The 21,473-nt window shown below is 39.4% G+C and overlaps 1 protein-coding gene across 4 annotated transcripts in view; it reads right to left on the bottom strand.

Moving 5' to 3' along the window:
• C16H4orf33 (chromosome 16 C4orf33 homolog) overlaps positions 1-21,473 on the bottom strand; it is a 62,124-nt gene that overhangs the window by 22,429 nt on the left and 18,222 nt on the right. For 2 of the 4 annotated variants that reach the window (XM_075950645.1, XM_075950644.1), the window contains exon 7: positions 16,542-19,699. In XM_075950645.1, coding sequence (XP_075806760.1) covers positions 19,594-19,699 — 106 coding nt within the window. In that variant the 3' untranslated portion in view covers positions 16,542-19,593. Of the gene's footprint in view, positions 1-4,001; positions 4,101-16,412; positions 16,518-16,541; positions 19,700-21,473 lie in introns of those variants that run through there. The other 2 variants (XR_012908060.1, XR_012908061.1) reach the window with 2 other exon arrangements.

Genomic DNA, 21,473 nt, shown 5'->3' with positions numbered 1-21,473 from the left:
GGAGGCAGGAACTAACGCAGAGACAATGGAGGGGAGCTGCTTACTGGCTTGATCCTCATAGCTTGCTCAACCTGCTTTTTTATGGAACCCAGGGTCACAAGTCCAGGGTGGTTTTTTTTTCAGTTGAAGTCTTTGCAATATTTGAATCAGGTGAGGTTAAAGCATTATTATTCCCCACTTAGGTGGGGTGTAGCACAATAAGCTTAAGTTCAAGATATTTGGCCATTTCCAGCAGTACTCCAAAATCAGAACACTGAAAAAGCAACTGATGGAGGCACCCATTATGAAGATCCAGTTGGTAGTCAGTTAACAATTTCCTCTACTCTAATAATTTTGGAGTAATAAAGAAACAGGAATATATAGTGTGCAATAAGGTATTCGTTTCTATGGGTAGTGATGGACTAAAAATAAAAAAACAAAACTGGTGGTTAGTATTAAGAACAGTAGATTAAAAAGTCAAAGAGGGAAAAGTAAACTGAAGAAGGGAGCAATAAAGATGAAGAAAGAATGAAGTCACTTGTAGCTAAAGGGTAGGCTGGGGGTGGGAGTTAAAGAAATGCAGCCAGACCATCTAAAACACCCCAGCACTCTAAAGTCTGAGGTCGGTAGACCCCCACTGCCTCTCCAGCCCAAGGCCATACATGTTCTTTGGTAAACGTCTTTAAAAGAAGAAGAAGAGAAGACAACATTGCTGCTCTCCAGCAACCTAGCTTCATCCTCAGGGATCACAGCAGCCAGTGCTTATGTGCCATCTGCCACCTTCTTGCTGCTCTTTTTCTTGTCTTATGGAATAAAATTATTTTAGAAGTTTCCAGAGGTACTCCAGGTAAAGTTACCCCAATTTAGCAACCATTCAAAAATAATCCGCAATAAATCAGCATTTCTGTAAAACTTTAACAATTAGAAGTATTCACTCTAATTGCCAATATATCCCATTTCTATGTCTTAAATAAGACATTTATTGGGCTGATTTTATTATAAACATGGGTTAAAGTAAAAATGTCAGCAGAATCTTCACAAAAAAAGAATTATAATCATTCTTTTTTCATAACCTGTTGTTTTTATTTGTTGAAAATAATTTTTAACAAAGAAAACACAAAGGTCATCAGGCAGGAATTCTGGACTGCCGGTGCAATGCTGGCGCAAGAGCAAGTGCCCTACGCTTCTGCAGCTCCCTGGCAAAGATCAGACTTAGAGAAGGCAGAGGACGCTCAGCCAAAAGTACCTGGCTCTGTTCTCAGGCGGCAGCACGTGCGCTCTTGGAGCTCTCCTACCGCCCTAAAAGGCTTCACACACTCCCACCTGCAGGCTCTGGAAGAATGCCAAGAAACTGGCCCTAAAGAGGCCCTGCTTCTCTACTGGATGCAACTACTAGACAAACAGGATGGGTCACGGGGCTTGGGCACAAGCACTGTCACAATGGCGGAGGATGCTTTGAATACTGGATTGCGTCCCGAGCAGCTCCGATGTCATAATTCTCAGTCTGTAGAAGGCTAGTGAGCCAGCCACCTTCATCAGAGAAGCCAATGGACAGCATCTGCGAGAGCGACTTGATCAGTCGAGCATCAGCCTCTGTTGGGAGATGTGGGTACAGAGCAGCTTCCTTCAGCCCTGTGGGTCCTTCCTGTGAGGGGTCTAGAGAGCTTGGCCCTTCTGGTTCCGGCATCTGTAGAGACTGGCGTTCACCGGTGGATGGGTCCACTTCTTTGGAAGTCAGTTATGTCCAGGCGTCATCTCCTCCTGACCAGTTATCAGACTCCACCTGTTCCCACTGTCCCACTGACTCAGGAACGATCTTTCTCATTTGCTCTGTGAGGGACTGCGAGGGGCCTTCTCCTGACTTCTGAGGAGCAGCTACCTGCCTTCTGGAACTGTCTAGGGGGTCATCAGGTGGCTTCTCTTTCCTTCATGTTACACATCAGTTAATGAATAGCTGCTTCCCCACAGGACTCAGAAAATGACAAAAATGAGTCAGATACGTTTTAGCAGAAGCGTATCCATCAGAGTCTCTGCAGTACACTATAATACAAGCCAGGATCAAGATAACCTTCATTTTTAATAATCTTTGTTTTTATATCTCTTATCGAGGTATGGTACTAAGTTTCTCTAATTACCCTCAGCTTATGATTAATAATATTTACTGTCCTTGGATGCATTTATTTATTGATAACATGAGAGACGTGTGGTAAATATGTAGTCAGAACATGATAAGACCAATATCACAAAGCCTAAGTCAGAAGGTAATTTATCATATATAAATAATTATTATTGTTTTGAAATTCACTATTCTCTAAAAATATGGAGAACTTTACTAATAAAGAAAAAATAGTTATCAATATATTTGCATAAGTTTAAAAACATTTTTAGTACAACAAGCCTCCGGTCTTTAGTATTTAATAGTTATATATTATACATTAAAATTGATGAACTATATTAAATATTTTACATTTTCTCAAAATTATTTGCAAGACTTCCTGGTTGTATGGGGAAGGTGTTATTCAGGCATAATTCTGTCTCCTAGGAGCTCATCATTTAGTTGGTAGATGACTGACAAGATGAAGTTCAAAATTTGAAATAGAGCAAGAAAGACATGCATAGAGAAAATTTTACTAAACTTTACATGTTTAGCAGATGAAGTCATGCTCATTCTTTCACTCTATCATGTTTGAGCCAACTGCTTTAGTGAGATTTTAATTTACATTTTTCTACTTTATGAGAGGAAACTGTGAAAATGTATTTTCCCGACTCACTAATCATAACATAACTAGACTACGTGCATAGTTCTGAATGTCTTGACTTCTGGGTTATAGAAGAAAAAGGGAAAGTTCCCAAGTGTAGCACCTGCACTGTGGGGCAGTTCACGAGTTGGGCAAGGGGCTGGAGATTAAAGAGCACAAGAGACGTGGGTCATTCGTGGAGAGAGAATGCAGAATGCCATTTATTCAAGCTTAGAGAAAGCCTTATATACCTAACTGTTGCAGGGTGGAAATCCTCCAGGCAGGTGGGAAATTACCAGGCTCAAGATGGGGCAAACAACTCCCCTGTAGCTAACCATCAGGACAGAGGGAGCACAGGAACAAACAGATGTTTTGCCAGAAACTACAAGCTTTCCTCAATATGAACCCTGGAAGGAGAGGTAGACCTGTGGGCCCTACACTGAAGTTCCCAAAATTCAATCTCTCTGTCTCTGTCTCTGTCTCTGTCTCTCTCTCTCTCTCTCTCTCTCTGTGTGTGTGTGTGTGTGTGTGTGTGTGTGTGTGTGTGTGTGTAAATAAGATTAAGGGCTCAGAAGTATGTAAGTGATCACTTTGCTGACAGGTTATATTGACAGTTTTATGACCAAAAGTCACCAACAGAGGTTACAGAAATTATAGGGTTTATACTGAAGTGCTCCATGCCCTGTTCTTGTGAAAACCCTTGGCAGGAGAAAGAGCCATTGAGTGGTAAAGAAACACTGCTTAATATAAAGAGAAGAAATGACCTCTGAGTCCAAGCTTAGATTTACCAAAGAGAAATTAATGTTCACAAAAAGATGCATACAAATGTGATTGGTAGCTTTATGTTCTGAGCTATAGGAAAATTTATCATTTACTAAACTAAGAAAACTTGGAGCAGATAAGGGATAGGAGCTAAGTGTATGGTTTTGGACATGTAAATATGTATTGCTCATTTGATAACTTAGTGGCATTATCAAAAGGTTTGATGTTCTGGCAAAGAAGAAGAAGATTAAGATACACAGTTGGGAATCATTAATATATGCAATGTATTTTCAATCACCATATTGTCTGAGGTAACCAAATCAGTTCATGCACAGAAAGTAAAAGTTTGAATACTGAGTCTTGAGGAATCTGATTCTTATGTTATAATTAAGTAAGGAACTAGCCAAGAATTAGGACTGAAACCAGAAACACACAAGGGAATATCCACACCACTACAGTACCACCAGTCCAATGCAAATGGCACTAAGTGACTGTGGTCTAAAGCTCCGAAACAAGCCTTACCTTCTAAGTTGACTGTCTCATATATTTTGTCACAGTAACAGAGAGCTGACAAATACAAGACAACAGTGATCCATTTTTTTTCTTTCGTGTGTGGATATCCTAGGAGAGGAACAGTCAAAACATCCTTGTAAGTCAGATTGTGACGAATATCTTGGCAAACAAATTAATATTTGCTGCAGAAAAGCCCTTACCTATAGGTTTCTTTCAACAGGATGTATTTAGTATATTTAAGGTTGTTTATGATGAAAAATGTTAATAGTTACTTTTGAGACATTTGTCTTTAAAACTTAGTATATATGCACTGTGATTCTCTGAACATAAAAATGAGCCTGAGGGTGGGAAATTCTTTGGTGGGGAAAATCATAAACATGATGATCTGTGTTTAGTCTGCAGAACCCACATAAAAAGACATAGAAATACCCATCTGTAATCTCAGCATTCCTATGTAGAGATGGGAGCTGGAGAGAGAAAAGTGGCCAGAAGCCCACAGTCCATCTACTCCACATTTGCCATGGCATACATGCATACTAACTCAATCACAAACACACTCAAATAAAATAAAATAAAAGTATACATGTGCACTGAGTAAAATACCCCCCCTCAGTGCTAAATTACTGTCTTTATGAAGGATAATGGTTAAAGTGACTCTTTACTCCATTTTAATTGGTTATAATAAATTAGAAAGTTTAGAATTTCATGAGTCATTGGGTAATAGGGCAACAATAGATCATTGTTCTAATTAAATAGCAGAGGAAGGTTTGATTCCTATTAACCCTCTTTTTAATTACTCTTTGAGCTACCACATAATCTAGGTAGTTACTGAAAATACACAACATACTGCCAAGGACCAAATGAGGAGGCCTTCTCTGATTGCCTCCAGTGTACATACTATGTTGGAGACCATGGGAAGTAGAAGAGGCAAGGAATGATGCTTCTCTGCACTGGGCAGTGCCTTCTATCGATTTCCAGGCATGCATCCACGGTATAAAAATCAGTGTCCACTCACTGTTAGCACAGCAATGTGTAAATTTCCTGGCATGTTGCCGTGCTCTAGAGAGTGAGTGTCTTGCCCTGAATAACCATCATGAGCAATTTATTGCACGATATTGACACTGTCGAGCTAATTACATCCTTAGAAGAGGTGTTATGGTCAAGACGAGTTAAGGATTCAAATAACCAGCTAGGCTCCATATTCATCTCAATCTGAGAAATTCTTGCAATAACATAAGCTATTCTTTAGACTGAGAAATGAGTCATCCTCTCTCTGAGGCCTTCAAGCCTGTGTGAAGCTCAGAGCTAAGAGTGCTATTTGAGTTTTGACAAAATCGTATTACTTCTAAAAGAGCAGTGTTGTGCTTTATCACAAGGTCATTTTTTAAATGTTATTTTAAGTCCTTGGGATATAAAAGCATTGAAAGACTTACAAGAATGTTGGTACAGGAAGCCCCAAGATGACTTCATGACCCAGCTGCTCAGGAGACACTAGAATACTAGTTCTAGGGCATATGCATATCGAAAGGCTGGGGGAGCAATCAAGCGGGGCTTACCCAGCAATGTTCTCCTTGGTTAGGGGTTTGAAAACTACCTAAATACTAAATAGCTGCTCTTTGCAGTCCATTGAAAGATAATTGATGTTGCAGGGAGTTGGTAAAACTGTCTCTACAAGCAAATCGAAATATGTCAGTCTACCTTGAGTAATGTCAGGGACAGCATGTGAAGCCTTCTGACAGAGGAATGCTACATAGATCAGCGCAGAAAGGCGCAGCACCGGAGAAGAGAATACTGCCCATGAAGGCTGACTATGTTATAGCTCCTCCATCTATGACTCAGGGAACATTTCAGGAACATTTCTGAAGAGCGGGCAGAAAGATTGTAAGAGCCAGAACACAAGGAAGACTGTATGAAACAGTCTCATCTAGAAATAGCTGCACAGACAAGACCAGAATCATGCAATATCAATAGACAGGCTAATACGGAACAGAGAAAACTTCACAGGGAAGCGCTCTAGATTAGCAGTGATGGGTAACTCTGACTGCTGGGAGGACGAGAACTCGCCTCTCCCAGGCTGGTTTATTAAGCCCGTATATTAGGAATCCATCATTAAGTGGTTAACCCTGAAGCCATATACACACAAACAACCAAAATGCACTCAGCAGATTGTATTTATATACTGTGCATATTTATATATGTATATATAGTATATATTATATATGTAACAGTAATAAGAGAAAATGAGGCTATCAATTTCTGAGTCGGGGCATGGGAGGGGTTGGGGAAAAGAGACCTGGGAAGAGGAAAAATGATGTAAATCTATTTTAAGTGATTTTTTTTTTAAAAAAAAGAAAAGAAACAAAATTTAGAAAATAATAAACAGCAATTACAATAAAAACGGTTTGAAGCTGTCTCCGTGAAGCCTCCAAGCCTCCCTTCCCCCACAGGCTAAGATGTGATTCTTTCCTGACTGAAGCAAAGCATAGACCAAGAGCACTGATGGAGGTCCTGGTTTGAGTCTGGAAATTGACAAATTGTGTGTCTTGGAAATGGAAAAAAAAATCCTCGAGGAGGGATTGTGAGATAGTTCAGAGGGTAGAGTCTTTCCATACAAGCATCAAGGCTTGAGTTTGGATCCCCAGCACCTGTATAAAAAAAAGCCAGGTACAGCAGTGACGTCTCTAACCCCAGTGCTGGAGGGGCAGTGACAGGTAGATTTCAGGGGTGAGAAACTCAAGGGCCTGCCAGCTTAGAAAAAAACAGAAAACTCCAGGTTCCATGAGAGCCCTACCTCTGTTGACCTCTGGTCTCCACTCGCGTATGCTCTGGCACATGCACATTTTGTTTGTTGTTGTTTTACTCTCTGGAGGGCCTGCCACCCAGCTCCCAAATAAATCACAAACATGAAGGCTTATTCTTTCTTATGAATTCCCAGCCTTGGCTTGGCTTGTTTCTAGCCAGCTTTTCCTAATTTAAATTATCTCATATACCTTTTTCCTCTGGACTTTTACCTTTTTCTATTTCTATATACCTTTTTTTTATTTCTTACTCCATGGCTTGCCATGTAGCTAGGTAGCTGTCCCCTGATGTCCTCTCTCCTCCTTTTCTCATTCTTTGATCCTTTCTTTCCAGATTTCTCCTCCTATTTATTCTTTCTGCCTGCCAGCTCCACCTATCCTTTCTCCTGCTTTGCTACTGGCCATTCAGCTCTTTATTAGACCAATCAGGTGTTTAAGACAGGGAAAGTTAACACAGTTTCACAGTTAAACAAAGGCAACATAAAAGAATGCAACACATCTTTGCATGATTATACAAATGTTCCACAGCAAAACAAATGTAGGACATCTTAGAAGATAACATTCGACAACATGCACATGGTTAAATGTGCATGAACACGCAAGAATACACATGCACACATGCACACATACACACACACAAGAATGCACACACAAAAGAAAACTTTAGAAAAAAAGAGAAGGACAAAGTGAAAATCTGGCAGAGTTAAGAGCGGTTAAGCTTTCAATGAGATAAGAATTGGGCTCTTGGTCTCATAGAGGATCTGCTATGTATTTACAGTCTGCAGGCTGCTCTAGATGACTAAACCATCCAGATTTCTCCTCCTATTTATTCTTTCTGCCTGCCAGCTCCACCTATCCAGTTAAAAGAATCTCTCTGGGAATTAAAGATGAAGGTGGGCCATGTGGACTTCAGTGACTACCTCTATAGCACGGAATAAGGCACATGGGAAAGAGCATTTGTACTGCTAGGAAGAGTATCGGTATTCAGAAATAGCAACGATCCTATAGTGTGTGGGGATTAGCCTCTCTTCAAGCCACATGGCATAACATATGTGTGCATTTCTTTAAAACATAAAGTAGAAGAAAAGCTTGTGTAAACATCAATTTCCTAGAATTTGGCTTTCCTACAGATCTGATACTTAGGAAATTTGGGGGGCCAGAAAGGAAAGTTAGCTTTAGAAAAACTATGAGCTTAATTTATATGTGCCTCCATCAGCATATATAACAATAAGTTATATATATAATACAGCTGTAGATGAAATAGGACAGAGAATAATTGAGTTATTAATAGTAAAAGAATATCAATAGTGTGAATAGTAATTTGCTTTTATAGAAATTTTCAGTCTTGGACAAGTTATTTTAAATCCTGATGATGACGACAGTTAATAAACTTATCCTTGGTGATAACATCACAGAAACAATTGAAAAAATAATGAGGAAATACCTAACACGTCCAAGGCCAAGAGACAGTGACCATGATCAGAAAGTAGGCTGGGAGAGAGGAGTTACAGCTGTCAGTCCATGATGTTTCTACTGACTGGGGAACACAGGTAGCACAAAGCACTCTAAGTAACTTAAGCTGGAGGTATTTGCTATCTGGACTGTCCCTATCTCTGGAGTGATTAATTTAGTAGGGCTGTCCCTAGGCTCCATTTACAATATGTATTTCACAGAAAAGCATCATAAAAGTCCTTTACAAATCAAAATGTAAAATGGGATGTTTTCAGAATTCAAAAAAAATCCTTACTATGTGGGAACATGTATCCTTACTATATGAGATCACCTGCCCTTACTATGTGGGGTCACCTGCCCTTACTTTGTGGGGTCACCTGCCCTTACTATGTGGGGTCACCTGCCCTTACTTTGTGGGGTCACCTGCCCTTACTATATGGGGTCACCTGCCCTTACTATGTGGGATCACCTGCCCTTACTATGTGGGGTCACCTGCCCTTACTATGTGGGGTCACCTGCCCTTACTATGTGGGGTCACCTGCCCTTACTATATGGGGTCACCTGCCCTTACTATATGGGGTCACCTGCCCTTACTATGTGGGGTCACCTGCCCTTACTATGTGGGATCACCTGTTCTTATTATGTTGGATAACCTGCAAAACACATTTTAAGATTTCGTTTATTACTCTAGATCAAAGGGTATGTCCAGTATAAAAAATAAAAGATCATCAACTCTCAAAAGACATAACCCCATTTGTTTCATAATCCTAGCTTTGTATTAGTCTTTTTTTTTCAGAACACTAGAAAATGAAAGGCTTTTAATACTGCTAAACAAAAAAAGAGGAAGCAACATTTTGCCCTGTAAAAACGGCATTATATGGAATCAAAAATACTTTTGTTTAAAGAAGTATTGTGATTGTTATTGTGAGGTTTTTAAACACTTCTGAATTTTTCTAAGGTACTTAGCGCTGCCACAATAGTATGCAGTCATGAAGATAAAGTCCTTTTGATAAATGTCAGGTTCATGTTACCACAGCGACTTTTTTCATATTGACAATATATTCAATAAATGAAGAGAATTAAGCCACCTTTATCTAACACTGCTGATGGTTCAATGGTTAAAGGCAAACTCAATGCAACCTTGACATATGTAAGTCCAGTTATCTCTGGTTTATTCTGCTCAAGTGAAGTTTTTGAGCATCATCTAGAATGTTACATATATAATTTTTAGCTTGTTTTACTTTCATTTTCTTAAGACAAAGTTAACATATGTCCTGAGGAATGTTTACAAATACTCCAACTCATACAGTTATCATCTTATCAAATTATAAAACACTGTGGCTAATGTCTGGAGAAATGGCTCTGTGGTTAAGAACACCTGATGCTCTTCCAGAGGTCAGGAGTTCAGTTCCCAGAACCCATGGGTGACTTCCAATCACCTATAAATCCAACTCCAGATTTTGTACCCTTTTGTGACCTCAGGGGCACCTGTACACACATCACACACACACACACACACACACACACACAATTAAAATAAAATAATAAATCTAAAAGTATAAAACATTTCAAACACCCCAGTTAACCCTTTCATGGCAAATGGAACCCTCTACCCTTAGTCAAAAGAACTACTATTTTGATGTCTCTGCCAATTTGTCTCACATGTACACATATGTGGTAGGCACATGGGTGCACATGAATGTGTCATGTATATACAACTACATGAGCAGATATGTAGTATATTATGTGGGAACTGTACACAGCTACAAAGGCCAGAGGAGGAGACTGGGGAGGGGGGGATGATCTCTCACTCCCTGTTTTATTTCCTTAAGAAGAGCTTTCTTGATGAACTTGACTGAGGTTGACGGTTGACAGGCCCCCAGCATTCCTCCTGTGTGCTCACTACTCCTAAAGCTAGAGTTACAGGAATGGCCACAACTGGCGTTTTATATGTTGTGGTGATTTGAAAGAAAATGGCCTCCAAAGGGAGTGACACTAGTAGGAGGTGAGTCCTTGTTGGAGTCAGTGTGGTTTTATTGGAAGAAGTATGTCAGTGTGGAGGTGGATTTTGAGGTCTCATATATGCTCAAGATACCGCCCAGTGTCTCAGACCATTTCCTGTTGCCGACATGATGTAGGACTATCAGCTACTTCTTCAGCACCTTGTCTGCCTACCCACCACGTCACACTATGATGGTAATGGACTGAATCTCTGAACTGTAAGAGATCCACCCCCAATTAAATTTTCCTTATAAGAGCTGCCATGGTCATGGTGTATGGTGTCTCTTCACAGCAATAGAAACCCTAACTAAGACACATGTGTTCTGGAGATTAAACTTAGGTTCTCATTCTTTCCAGAAAGAGTTTGTACCCTCTGAGCCCCCCCCCCGACCACAATAACTGATTCTAATATGAAAATTTCCGGGCATGATAGCTCATACCTGTGACCCTTGCTCTTGGGAAGCTGAAATATGAGGACTGCTATATGACTGAGGCCACCCTTTACTATTGTGCTGGCTAATCTTATGTCAACTTGACATAAGCTAGAGTAGAAGGGCAATTGAGAAAATGCTTTCATAGATTCAGCTGTAAGGCATTTTCTTAATTAATGATTGATGGGGGAGGGGACAGCCTACTGAAGATAGTGTCTGTCATCCCCAGACTGGTAGTCCTGGGTTGTATTATAAAGCAAACTGATCAAGCCATGAAGAACAAGCTAGTAAACAGCTCCCCTCCATGGCCTCTGCATCAGTTCCTGCCTCCAGGTTCTAGCCTTGCTGAACCTGACTTCTTTCAGTGATTAACTATGACGTGGAAGCATAAGCAAAATAAAACTTTTCCTCCCCAACTTGCTTTTGGTCGTGATATTTTATCATAACAAAGAAAGCGTAACTAGAACAGTTATGTGGTAAGTTCTTGGTCAGGCTGGGCCCCAAAATTACTTATGGTTTTCTTTGCTCAAAGTACATTTTTGAGCCAGGCGATGGTAGTGCTTGCCTTTAATCCCAGCACTTGGGAGGCAGAAGCAGGTGGATCTCTGTGAATTAAAGGCCAACATGGTCTACAAGAGCTAGTTCCAGGACAGGCACCAAAGGTACACAGAGAAACCCTGTCTCAAAAAACCTTTTTTTTTAAAAAAAAAAAAGTACATTTTTGAGCTTCATCTAGGATGCTACAGATATCATTAGTCTTTTATTTTTAGTTTTCCCTTTCTAAAGGAGATATTATATTAACATCTGGATTTTAAATACACCCCCTGCTCCAAAGATCTATGTGTTGAATGAAGGATCGTCACTAAATCTTTAGGAGGTGGCACTCCGTCCATGATCTTCCCACTCATAAACAGTTTGTTTTTTATTTTCTTATTTTTATTTTTTTTTGAGACAGAGTTTCTCTTGTAGCTTGGAGTCTGTTCTCTCCGTAGACAAGGCTGGTCTCAAACTCAAGAGATATGCATGCTTCTCCATCACACGCACTGGGATTAAAGGTGTGTGCCACTGCCACCCAACTGATCATCTGGCTCAAAAGCAACAGCATCAAGTGATCTTGGACTGAGCTCTCTGAAACTGAGCCAAAAGCAGCCTTTCCTCTTCTTAGGGTACCTTTCATTTTGCCATAATAATGGAAAGCTGGCATACCCATTATCCCAATCGTATCACAGCTTCTGTATTGTCTTGTGAATGGAAAGTTGTTTACAACTCTCTGATGTTATGAATTAAGATTATACATTCATTTCTCTTGGATCTATAGCAAATAATGACATGACTCAACAAATTGCAAGGCATACATTTGTTAACGGTCTTAGCAAACTTAATGGTAAGTTAAGTTCTTTCCTTTCTTTATATATATCAAGAATATCTAGATTGTCCCTGAAATACAACATATTGATAGGAACGAATAGCTAAACCAGATCAGGTCCTAGTTAAGCCTCTGCCCATCTTAAACAAGAGGCCAGAAACATTTCAACTCAGTGATTCCTATGTCCCTGGAGTATAATGCCCAGAGCAGGAAGCACTCCAAGAGAAAGGCACATGGAAAAAGTGACAGCTTCAGCTCCAGGCAGCACTCCTGAGCCTTTAGGGACCACCCTGAAATAAATCCTAGATTCTTGCTGCCCCTGTTGCCTAAATAATGAATCTGCTTCAGGTAACATGCTGTGTGCTAGGCGTTTTGTCTCAGCAAACTCAGGCTAATAACCAGTAAGGCACAATGAATCTCCTTTGTGTTTATCCGTCAACAATGTTTTTTAAAATTTTATCTACTGTTTTTACTTTTGTTTCATGGTATCTTGTGATTTCAGTTCAGAATTCTTTGAAGAGGACTGTGGGACTTTTAATAAGAATGGCCTTCATAGGATCATGTATTGAAATGATTAGGGAGTGGCATTATTTGAAAGGATTAGGTGTGTCCTTGTTAAGGAAGTGTGCCACTGGGGGTGGCATTTAAAGGTTCAAAATCCAAGCCAGGCCCACTGACACTCTCTTCCTGTTGCCTGTGAATCCAGATGTAAAACTTCCAGCCTTGATGTGAGAACGTGTGCCTGGTCTTATCGTAGCTTGTTATGCCATATCTGATTGATGTCCCTTAGAGGCCTACTCTTTACTGAGGGGAAGGGGAGGGGGTGTATCAGTAGGAAAGCGGAGGTCAGGAGACTAGAGGGAGGTAAAACTGCAGTCAGGATGTAATAATAATAACAAAAAAACAACCTCTCAGCTCCTTCTCCAGCAAGATGTCTGCCTGCATGCTATCATGATTCCCACCATGATGATAATGGACTAAACCTCTGAACAGTAAACCAGCTTCAATTAAATGCTTTCCGTTATAAGTGTTGCCATGGTCACGGTGTCTCTTCACAGTAATAGAACACAGACTAAGGCAATGGCTAAAGTTAAGAGCCTTTCGATATATGCCCTTCTGTGTATTTTAATACAGTAAATGTATGCTCAAGTCTTTGCTCTTTTACTGCCTTGTCATTTTTCTAGTTTTCTGAAAGTCCTCCATATGCTCTAGATAAAAATCATTTTGTTGGATATGCATACATATATGTGTATGTTTATTATATATTATTACATATATATTGTTTTCCTTGCCAATCTATAGCTTTCTTTTCCCTTCCTTAAGAGAGGATATTGGTGAGCATGAATTTTTTTCTTTAGATTTTATCTCTTTATTGTGTGCATGTGTATAAGTGAGTGAGGATATACATGTAAAGGTCAGAGGGCAATGTTTGGGAATCGGTTCTCTTTTTCCACCTTGAGGCAGGATCTCTCCTTGCTACTGATACATAGCATACTCCACGCTAGCTGACCCACAAGGCTCTGGCCAGTCCTCCTATCTATGCCTACCACCTCATAGACAGAAATGTTGGGATTACAGATGTGCGACACTGCATCCAGTTCTTAAAAATAAGGTTTTGTGTGTGTGTGTGTGTGTGTGTGTGTGTGTACACAAGTGCCTACAGAGGCACACTGTTGTCAGATCCCCTTGAGCTGGAGTTAAATGTGGTTGTGAACTGCCCAATATGGAACCTGAGAACTAAACTTGGTTGTTCTGCAAGAGCAGCGGGAACTGTCAACCACTGAGCCATCTCTCAAGTCTGTCCATACTTAAACACTAATGTGTATGTTGAGGATTGAATTCAAGTCAGCAGCTCGTGCAGCAAACACTTTTCCCTACTGAAAAACTTCCCTGCTTCATCAGTGTTTAATTTTGGTGATATCCAATTTGTCTTGTTATTCAGTGTTTTTTCTGGACGTTTTTGGAAAAATGCCCATCCTGATCTATAAAGATCTTATGAGTTTTTGTCTCAACAGTCACAGTTACATTAATGCTGGAATATAATGTTTATGCAGGAGTCAAAGTCTGTTTTCCCAATACATGGCATTTATTTTACTGATGTGTTCGTATAAAGTTAATGTCATTCTGTGCTCAGGACCAAAGTTTAACAGAGATTATTGAAATATGCTAATATAAATCTTCCAACTCTGCCTTTTTTCCCCAGAATTATCTAAGTCATTTTTAATCCCCTCTATTGCCATACAATTTTAAACTCATCTGTCAGTTCCTCTGTCTTCCACCAACAGACAACACAAAAATCTTTAAGGATTTCTAGCTGGGATTGAACAGAATCTACAAATCAATTAAAATACTGCTTCATAATATTGATTTTAATTACATTTAGTCTTGATTTTTTCATGATTTGATTTTATAAGTAATTTTGAACTATGAATTGTTTATAATAGACATAAATGTAATATATACTCATATATTGGCTGTGTGCTGATACAATTGGGCTAAAATCACTTTCATTTATAGAAATCTGTTGTAAATACCTCCATTTTCTATAAACTATAACAAATTTTCTGTATTAACAAATGTTTTGCCTGTACATATATATATGTGTGTGTACCATGTGTGTACCTGGTACTCTTAGAGGCCAGAAAAAAGCATCAGATCCCCTGGAATTGAAGTTACAGATAGATGGTGTGAGCCACCATGTGAATGCTGGTCTCTGCAAGAACAATGAGTGTTCTTAACCAGTGAGCCATCCCTCTAGCCACTAATTTTATTATTTCTTATATGTTCTTATAGTGCTAGAAATTACACCCAGAGCTTCTGACATGATGGATAAGTGTTCAACCACTGAACCACATCTCCAGGTCTTAAATTATAATCATTTTAAATGTAAATAATACATTTGAAAATATTTTAATTCATTTCCTTATAATACCTGTCTTATTCCTAAATCATCCCTTCATTGAACTGGCTAGCACGTTTCACACAAGGTTAAAAGAGAGATATTAAGTGAAACTGTATAAATTTAGGAAGAGAACCCAACTTACATTTTCTATCTAAATGGAAGTTAGGAGTTTCGTTGGACTAAGTATGGGAGCTATTTGTTCTTTTTAGTTTTGTGAACAAATTAGGCAGGTTTTCTCCATGTAACAACAAGTCTGATGGTAGACAATCTAGCTGTGATATAGAAACCTACTGTGCTTCCTCTGTCTTCTGATGAAACTCTCCATGGGTTGTCTTCACAGTATCACACATACTTTGTAAATTCATAGGCAAGCAGTTGAAGGGCAAAGGATTAAAAAGTACTGATTTAGCTTTTATAAAAACTTTCTTCTTTCAACATTTTTCTTTTCCCCATTCTGGGATCGAAAGAGGGTCTTGCACATACTCGCTATACACTCTACTACTGAGGTAAACCCCCAGACTGAAATAAGTTTCTTCACGCCCACCTAAGACTGCGTAACAGCTTCATGCCACTTAATACCATGGGCATTTTCTCAGAGACATGTCATCCATATTTGATTTTTAAATAGTTTATAGTGTATACTTACATAAACTCAGATAGTATCAGTTGATGTGACCTATTGATGCTACCAAGAAATGCCCTAAAAATGAGCTGCTTAAAGCTGTTGCTGCTGTAACAAAGCATATTATTCTACGATAAAAGTCTTAATAATATGCTCCAAAATGATAAAAGTACAGTATGCTAAATGAATAAAGAAGTCACACAGTCATTTACCATCGTTGTCAAGCATTTTGTGCTGTACACAACTGTGTTCTTACACTTTAATAGAACTGGCAGCTCAGTAGGTTTCTTTATATAAACATCAACAAAAACATATAGTACACTGTGCCATTAATATTACAATGGCTATGTTATCACTAGAAAGTATCACATTTCGGCTCAATTAGAACTTTATGGAAGCAGTACCAGCAGTCTGCTACTAATCAGAATGTTATACAGCACATGACATGTATCACGTATATTGTACATCTCACTGACACAAACTATTCCATGGCCATATTACCTACAAAAGAATCTGTAGATTCTTTTGAGTGGATTGTTTTGAGTAAATAACATTTCTAAGAAAAGCCTCTAAAAATTCAACTTCTGTTACTAAAGAAGAGGAGAGGGTCTGGAGAGATGGAAAAGGGTTAAAAACTCGCGCTGCTCTTGTAAAAGACCTGAGTTCAATTCCCAACACCCATGTCGTCAGGCAGCTTGTAACTCCAGTTGTGGAGACTCCTAGGCTTCTTCTGTCCTCCTCTGTCCTCCTGGTCTTCTGCATGAATGTAAACAATAACAAACACACATGCACACAAATAAATCTTTTCTTTTTAAATGGGAGGAGAGATGGCCAGAAAGTGTCTTTACCTTCTGTGATAAGCTTTACCTTCTGTGAGTCTGGCCTCTGGGCTAATGATGCTGAGAAGGACTAAGTATGATACAGAAGTTCATACATCTATTACAAAGCAAGCTCTGAAACACAGAACAAAATTTGAGAGTTCTAGACCAAGAAATTTTAATTTGCATATACTATACAGAATTGCAGATTTTTACTTTGGCAGATTCATACATGTATACAACTGTAAACATTTTTATTCCCCACGTCTTTTCCCCTATCCCTCCCTTCTCCTCAAATCCTGTTCCACTTTTCTAATAATCTCTTGTCCTATATTCAAATGTTTTCTTTGACTTTCGTAAATAAGAAAAAACAGGAGTTACTTATCTTTCAGTCTGACTTAATTTATTTCCATTTTCCTGAAAATGACATAATTTTGTTCTTCTTATGGCTGAATGGTATGTCATTTCTGTCTCTCTCTGTCTGGAGTGTGTTTTCTTTATCCAATCATGAGTTAGACAGATACCTAGATGGATGCCATAGCTTGGACATTGTGAACACAGCTACACGGGTGCCTTTGCATTGTGCTATTCTGATTCCCTTGGGGATGTACTCAGAACTAGCAGAGCTGGATCATATGGGAGTTCTGTTTTCAGTGTTGATGAGGAATCGCCATACTGATTTTCACAGTAGACAGTGCTAATATAAATACCCATGACTAGTGAATAAAGGCTCCTTCTCCTCCTTCCCTTCACCAGCACTTGTCATCTTATTAAAGATCCATTTTCCTAAGATGAAATCTCAATACAGTTTTAACTTGCATAACTAATACCTAAAGACACTGAGTTTTTATAATTATTAGATGGCTATACAAACTCTTTTTGAGAACTGTGTAGATGGCCTGCTCACTTATTGAGCTTTTCTGCTTAGCTTTGGTATTTTTTTTTTCTGAGCTCTTTGTATACGCTGGATGTTAAGCTTCTGAGGGAAGAGTAGCTAGCAAAGATTTTCTCCCCTGCTGTAGGCTGTCTCTTCACTTCACTAACTGTCTCCTTTCCTGTACAGTTTGTTTTAATTTGATGAAATATAATTTGTTGATTCTTTTATTCCAGAGACAATGGAGCATATTCCTGAAGTTACTGCCTATATTTACATCTTGAGCCATTTTCTTTATCTTTTCTTCTATCAGTTTTAATGTTCCAGATGCTACATTAAGGTCTTGGGGCTGATTTATGTAAAGGGTGGGATATGGGGATCTAGCTTGAGTCTAATATATGCAAATATCCTATTATCCCAGCAACACTTGTTGAGGAAACTATGGCTGTGTAGGATAATTTTAAGATCCTCTGTTCTAGTCCATTGGTCTACTGCTTGCTTTTGTGCTGGTCCATAGAGCTGCAATAACAACAGCTCTATAGTATAACTTTAAATCAGATATTGGGAGACTTCCAATAATGTTCTTCATACTTGGGACATCTTTACCTATTATAGGTCTTTGTGTTTTCATACACATTTTAATATATTGTTCTAATTGTCTGAAGAATAGAATTCAAATTTAGAAGGTGATCAAATGAACTTCTAGGTATTTCATTTTCATACGGCCATTTCCCCGATACTAAATCTGTGGATACAAGAACATGGAATGTCTTTTAATCTTCTAATGTCTTCTTCAACTTTTTTCTTCAGTGTTCTGCAACTTTCATTATAGAAGCCTTTTGCCACCTCAGCAAGATATGATGACTACTCTTCACTATGAGTTTGACTGGACTTAGAATCACCGAGGAGCCGTACTCCTTCAAAGAAGCTTGATAATGGAAAATACACCCAGAAGGTCCAAGGGTGGAATGAAAATAAGAAAGTAAGCAGAGCACCAACATTCCTCTCTGATCTGACAGTAGACATAGGTGACCAGCCACCTCATGGCCTTGTTGTCATGCTTTCCTCATCATGATGGACTGTATCCTCACACTGAGTCAATATAAAACCTCCCTTCACTGAGTTGCTTTTCTCAATTATCTCATAACTACAGTGAGAAAAGTCATGAACAAGGTTTGTTCCTAGATATTCTTCTTGCCGTGAAAGGAATTGCTTTCCTGATTTCTTTCTCAGCAGGTTGGTTATTGATGTATGCAAAAGCTATTATTTTTGCATGTATGCTGATTGTGTTGTGTATCACTTGGATGAATTGTTTATAAGACCTAAAATTCTGTTATAGAAAAACCCAAGCAGCTACAGCCATCTGGACTGCAACAAATGTGTTCGTGGTCTTATTCTGGAAAACATCAAGCTCATTCTGCAGCTGTTAGTAGAACACTCTGCAGTTGTGTCTATGTGATCGGTGCTATGGTCTGCAGCTGTTGGTGGAACACTCTGCAGTTGTGTCTATGTGATCGGTGGTGTGGTCTGCAGCTGTTGGTGGAACACTCTGCAGTTGTGTCTATGTGATCGGTGCTGTGGTCTGCAGCTGTTGGTGGAACACTCTGCAGTTGTGTCTATGTGATCGGTGGTGTGGTCTGCAGCTGTTGGTGGAACACTCTGCAGTTGTGTCTATGTGATCGGTGGTGTGGTCTGCAGCTGTTGGTGGAACACTCTGCAGTTGTGTCTATGTGATCGGTGGTGTGGTCTGCAGCTGTTGGTGGAACACTCTGCAGTTGTGTCTATGTGACTGGTGGTGTGGTTTCACTCTGTGGCTCCTTTTGTTGACATTTTTGTCTGCATGATCCATTTAGGTGAGGGGGTACTGATTTAGTAGTTTGGGATCTATCTTCAACTAGGAAGGTGTGGCACTTCAAAAATCAAATGAAGTTTTCTAACATCGTACTTAGAAGCATTAAGAAAATGTCCTTATCTGTAAGTAAAAGTATCAACTCTATTTCCAGAATTCAAGACTGTTTCATTCCTTCCTACACAGTAAAGGTATCTAGTTAAAGAATTCTTCTATCTCGGTGTCTTAGCAGATGTAGACTGTCTCATCAACTGAAAGAGATTACTGTTTTTTACTAATTTCATGGATAAACAGGATATTTAAGTAAAATTATTTTATGTTACACAGTTTCTATTTCTATGTTAACGTATGCAATTTGACACAGAGATGCTACATTTCAGTGAGCGCTGGTAAAATGTCTGTTGTTGAAATGTGTTTACGTATTTTATTAGAATACCTTAAAAGCACAGAGGAGAAATGATGGACGTGCTTGGTTATCTACTACACTTCTACACGTCAGGTCTCTCTTTTAGCCACATGTCTGATTCTGGCTGCTTCCATTCTTCTCCAAGCAGCGTGTTAAGACTGAAAGGCTTGAAATATTCTAGACGATGGCTAAAAGTAAAGAAAGGAAGAAATTGAAGTAAATTATGTATTTGTGAAATTGTGGTCCTATAGAACTATTTGTTTTGTCACATCGATGATAGTACAACACTCCATTTTAGGGAATAACAAATGTTAGATGTATTCTCTGTGTACAGTTTTCTCACTGTAGCTACCGAGTACTCGGTTCTAAAAACATTCACCCATATTTCAAAGCAGTCTTCTTCAGTCCTACACATGGCTCCCTCAAGGCTCAAGGGAAAAGTAAACATCAGCTCTCAAGGGGCTCAGTAAAGTGTCTGCTAAGTAAACATGAATTCAATCCTCAAAACACACATAAAAATGCCAGGTGTAGTGGTGCTCGCTTGTAATCCCCATGCAGGGAAGGCAGAGACAGAATGATACCTGTGGCTCACTGGCTAGCCAGCTTGTTCTTGGTGGTAAGCTCCAGGCCAATGAGAGACCCTGTCTCAAATGATGTGGGCAGTATCCCGTAAGAACAACACATGAAGGTATCTTTGGGACTCTATCTGCATGGACACAAACGCATGCGCGCGCACGTGCACACAAACACACACACAGTCTAACTCATTTTAGCTGTAAACAAATCATAAGTTCTTGAATATGTTCTTAAACTTTAGTAAATTCTGGTGAATAAAGGACAAAGACAGATGCATGTTCTTTCTCTGCCAAAGTAAAGGAGACTAACAAAGAAGAGGAACAATCTTTTCTTTCCAGAAAAACCATTATTATCCTGAAGTGTTCTCTTTTGGCTTAGTGTGCAAAGAAAGGTTTTCACCTATGCTTCTGTAAAGCTCAGAGCTACAGGAAATCGCTCTGCCATCCTTCCTCCCAAGCCAGTATGCACGCATACTTCCCTGGGAAGGTACCAGCAACTGAAAAGGAAGAGTGGCACATGGCCTTGGTTTGATGGCTTTCAGTCAGTGGCACCTGGATTTCCATTCCTGTCTACGCACCAGGCCAGGGTGAACCAGTTTAGAGTAACATCAATAAATCCCAGAGTAAGATGCTAAGGATCAACAGTGAAGGAAGAAGCAGAGAAAAAGAGAAAGAGCTAGCCCGAAAGAGTCAGGACTGGGAAGAAAGGCAAAAAAGTAGATGTTTAAGTGTGTCAAGCAGAATGCAAGCATCTGCTAGAAGAAATGAAGGGAAAAGAAGTCAAGTAAAAGCAAGAGAAGTTAAACATAGAGAAAAAAGATGGTGTCATATCCCAAGGGTTAAAAGGCAGGAATGTCTAGCAAGCCTGGTGCTGCCCACTAGGATGTCTTTGCTAGGCTCTGCTAAGCATCCAGACTCCCCAGGGCTGACCACACTGAGTACATTAAGAGACAGAGAGCAGGAATCAAAGATTGCCCTACGAAAGTACTGAGTTTTCCTCCGTAAGGGACTAGTCCTTGCAGCAATGCATGAAGCATTCAGAAGGCTCAATAAGATCTATGTCCTTCCTAGATGACAGATTCAGATGCCAGGAGACAAGACTAAAATAGGATAAGTGTTGAAGGTACCTTGGCTTAAATACCTGCTGTCTCACAGGAGACACCACCTCTGACAACCACTAGAGGGCATCAACTTGAGTCCCCACCGATAACATGACTGTTAAAGAGGAATCCCTAAGCCACACTGTCTCCATCATGTATTTACAGGTCATTCAAAATTACTTAATGCAGATGTCATTTACTAATTAAGAAATAAGTTTATCACAAGTATAGTTACCTAGAAAGGTAGTTGATACTCATATTCAAATGAGGCAACCAAAAAAGCAGAG

The sequence above is a fragment of the Microtus pennsylvanicus genome, chromosome 16, assembly GCF_037038515.1.
Source record: "Microtus pennsylvanicus isolate mMicPen1 chromosome 16, mMicPen1.hap1, whole genome shotgun sequence".
Classification (NCBI taxonomy): domain Eukaryota; kingdom Metazoa; phylum Chordata; class Mammalia; order Rodentia; family Cricetidae; genus Microtus; species Microtus pennsylvanicus.
Note: the sequence above shows the minus strand (reverse complement) of the source record. Positions and strands in the feature narration are given on the sequence as shown.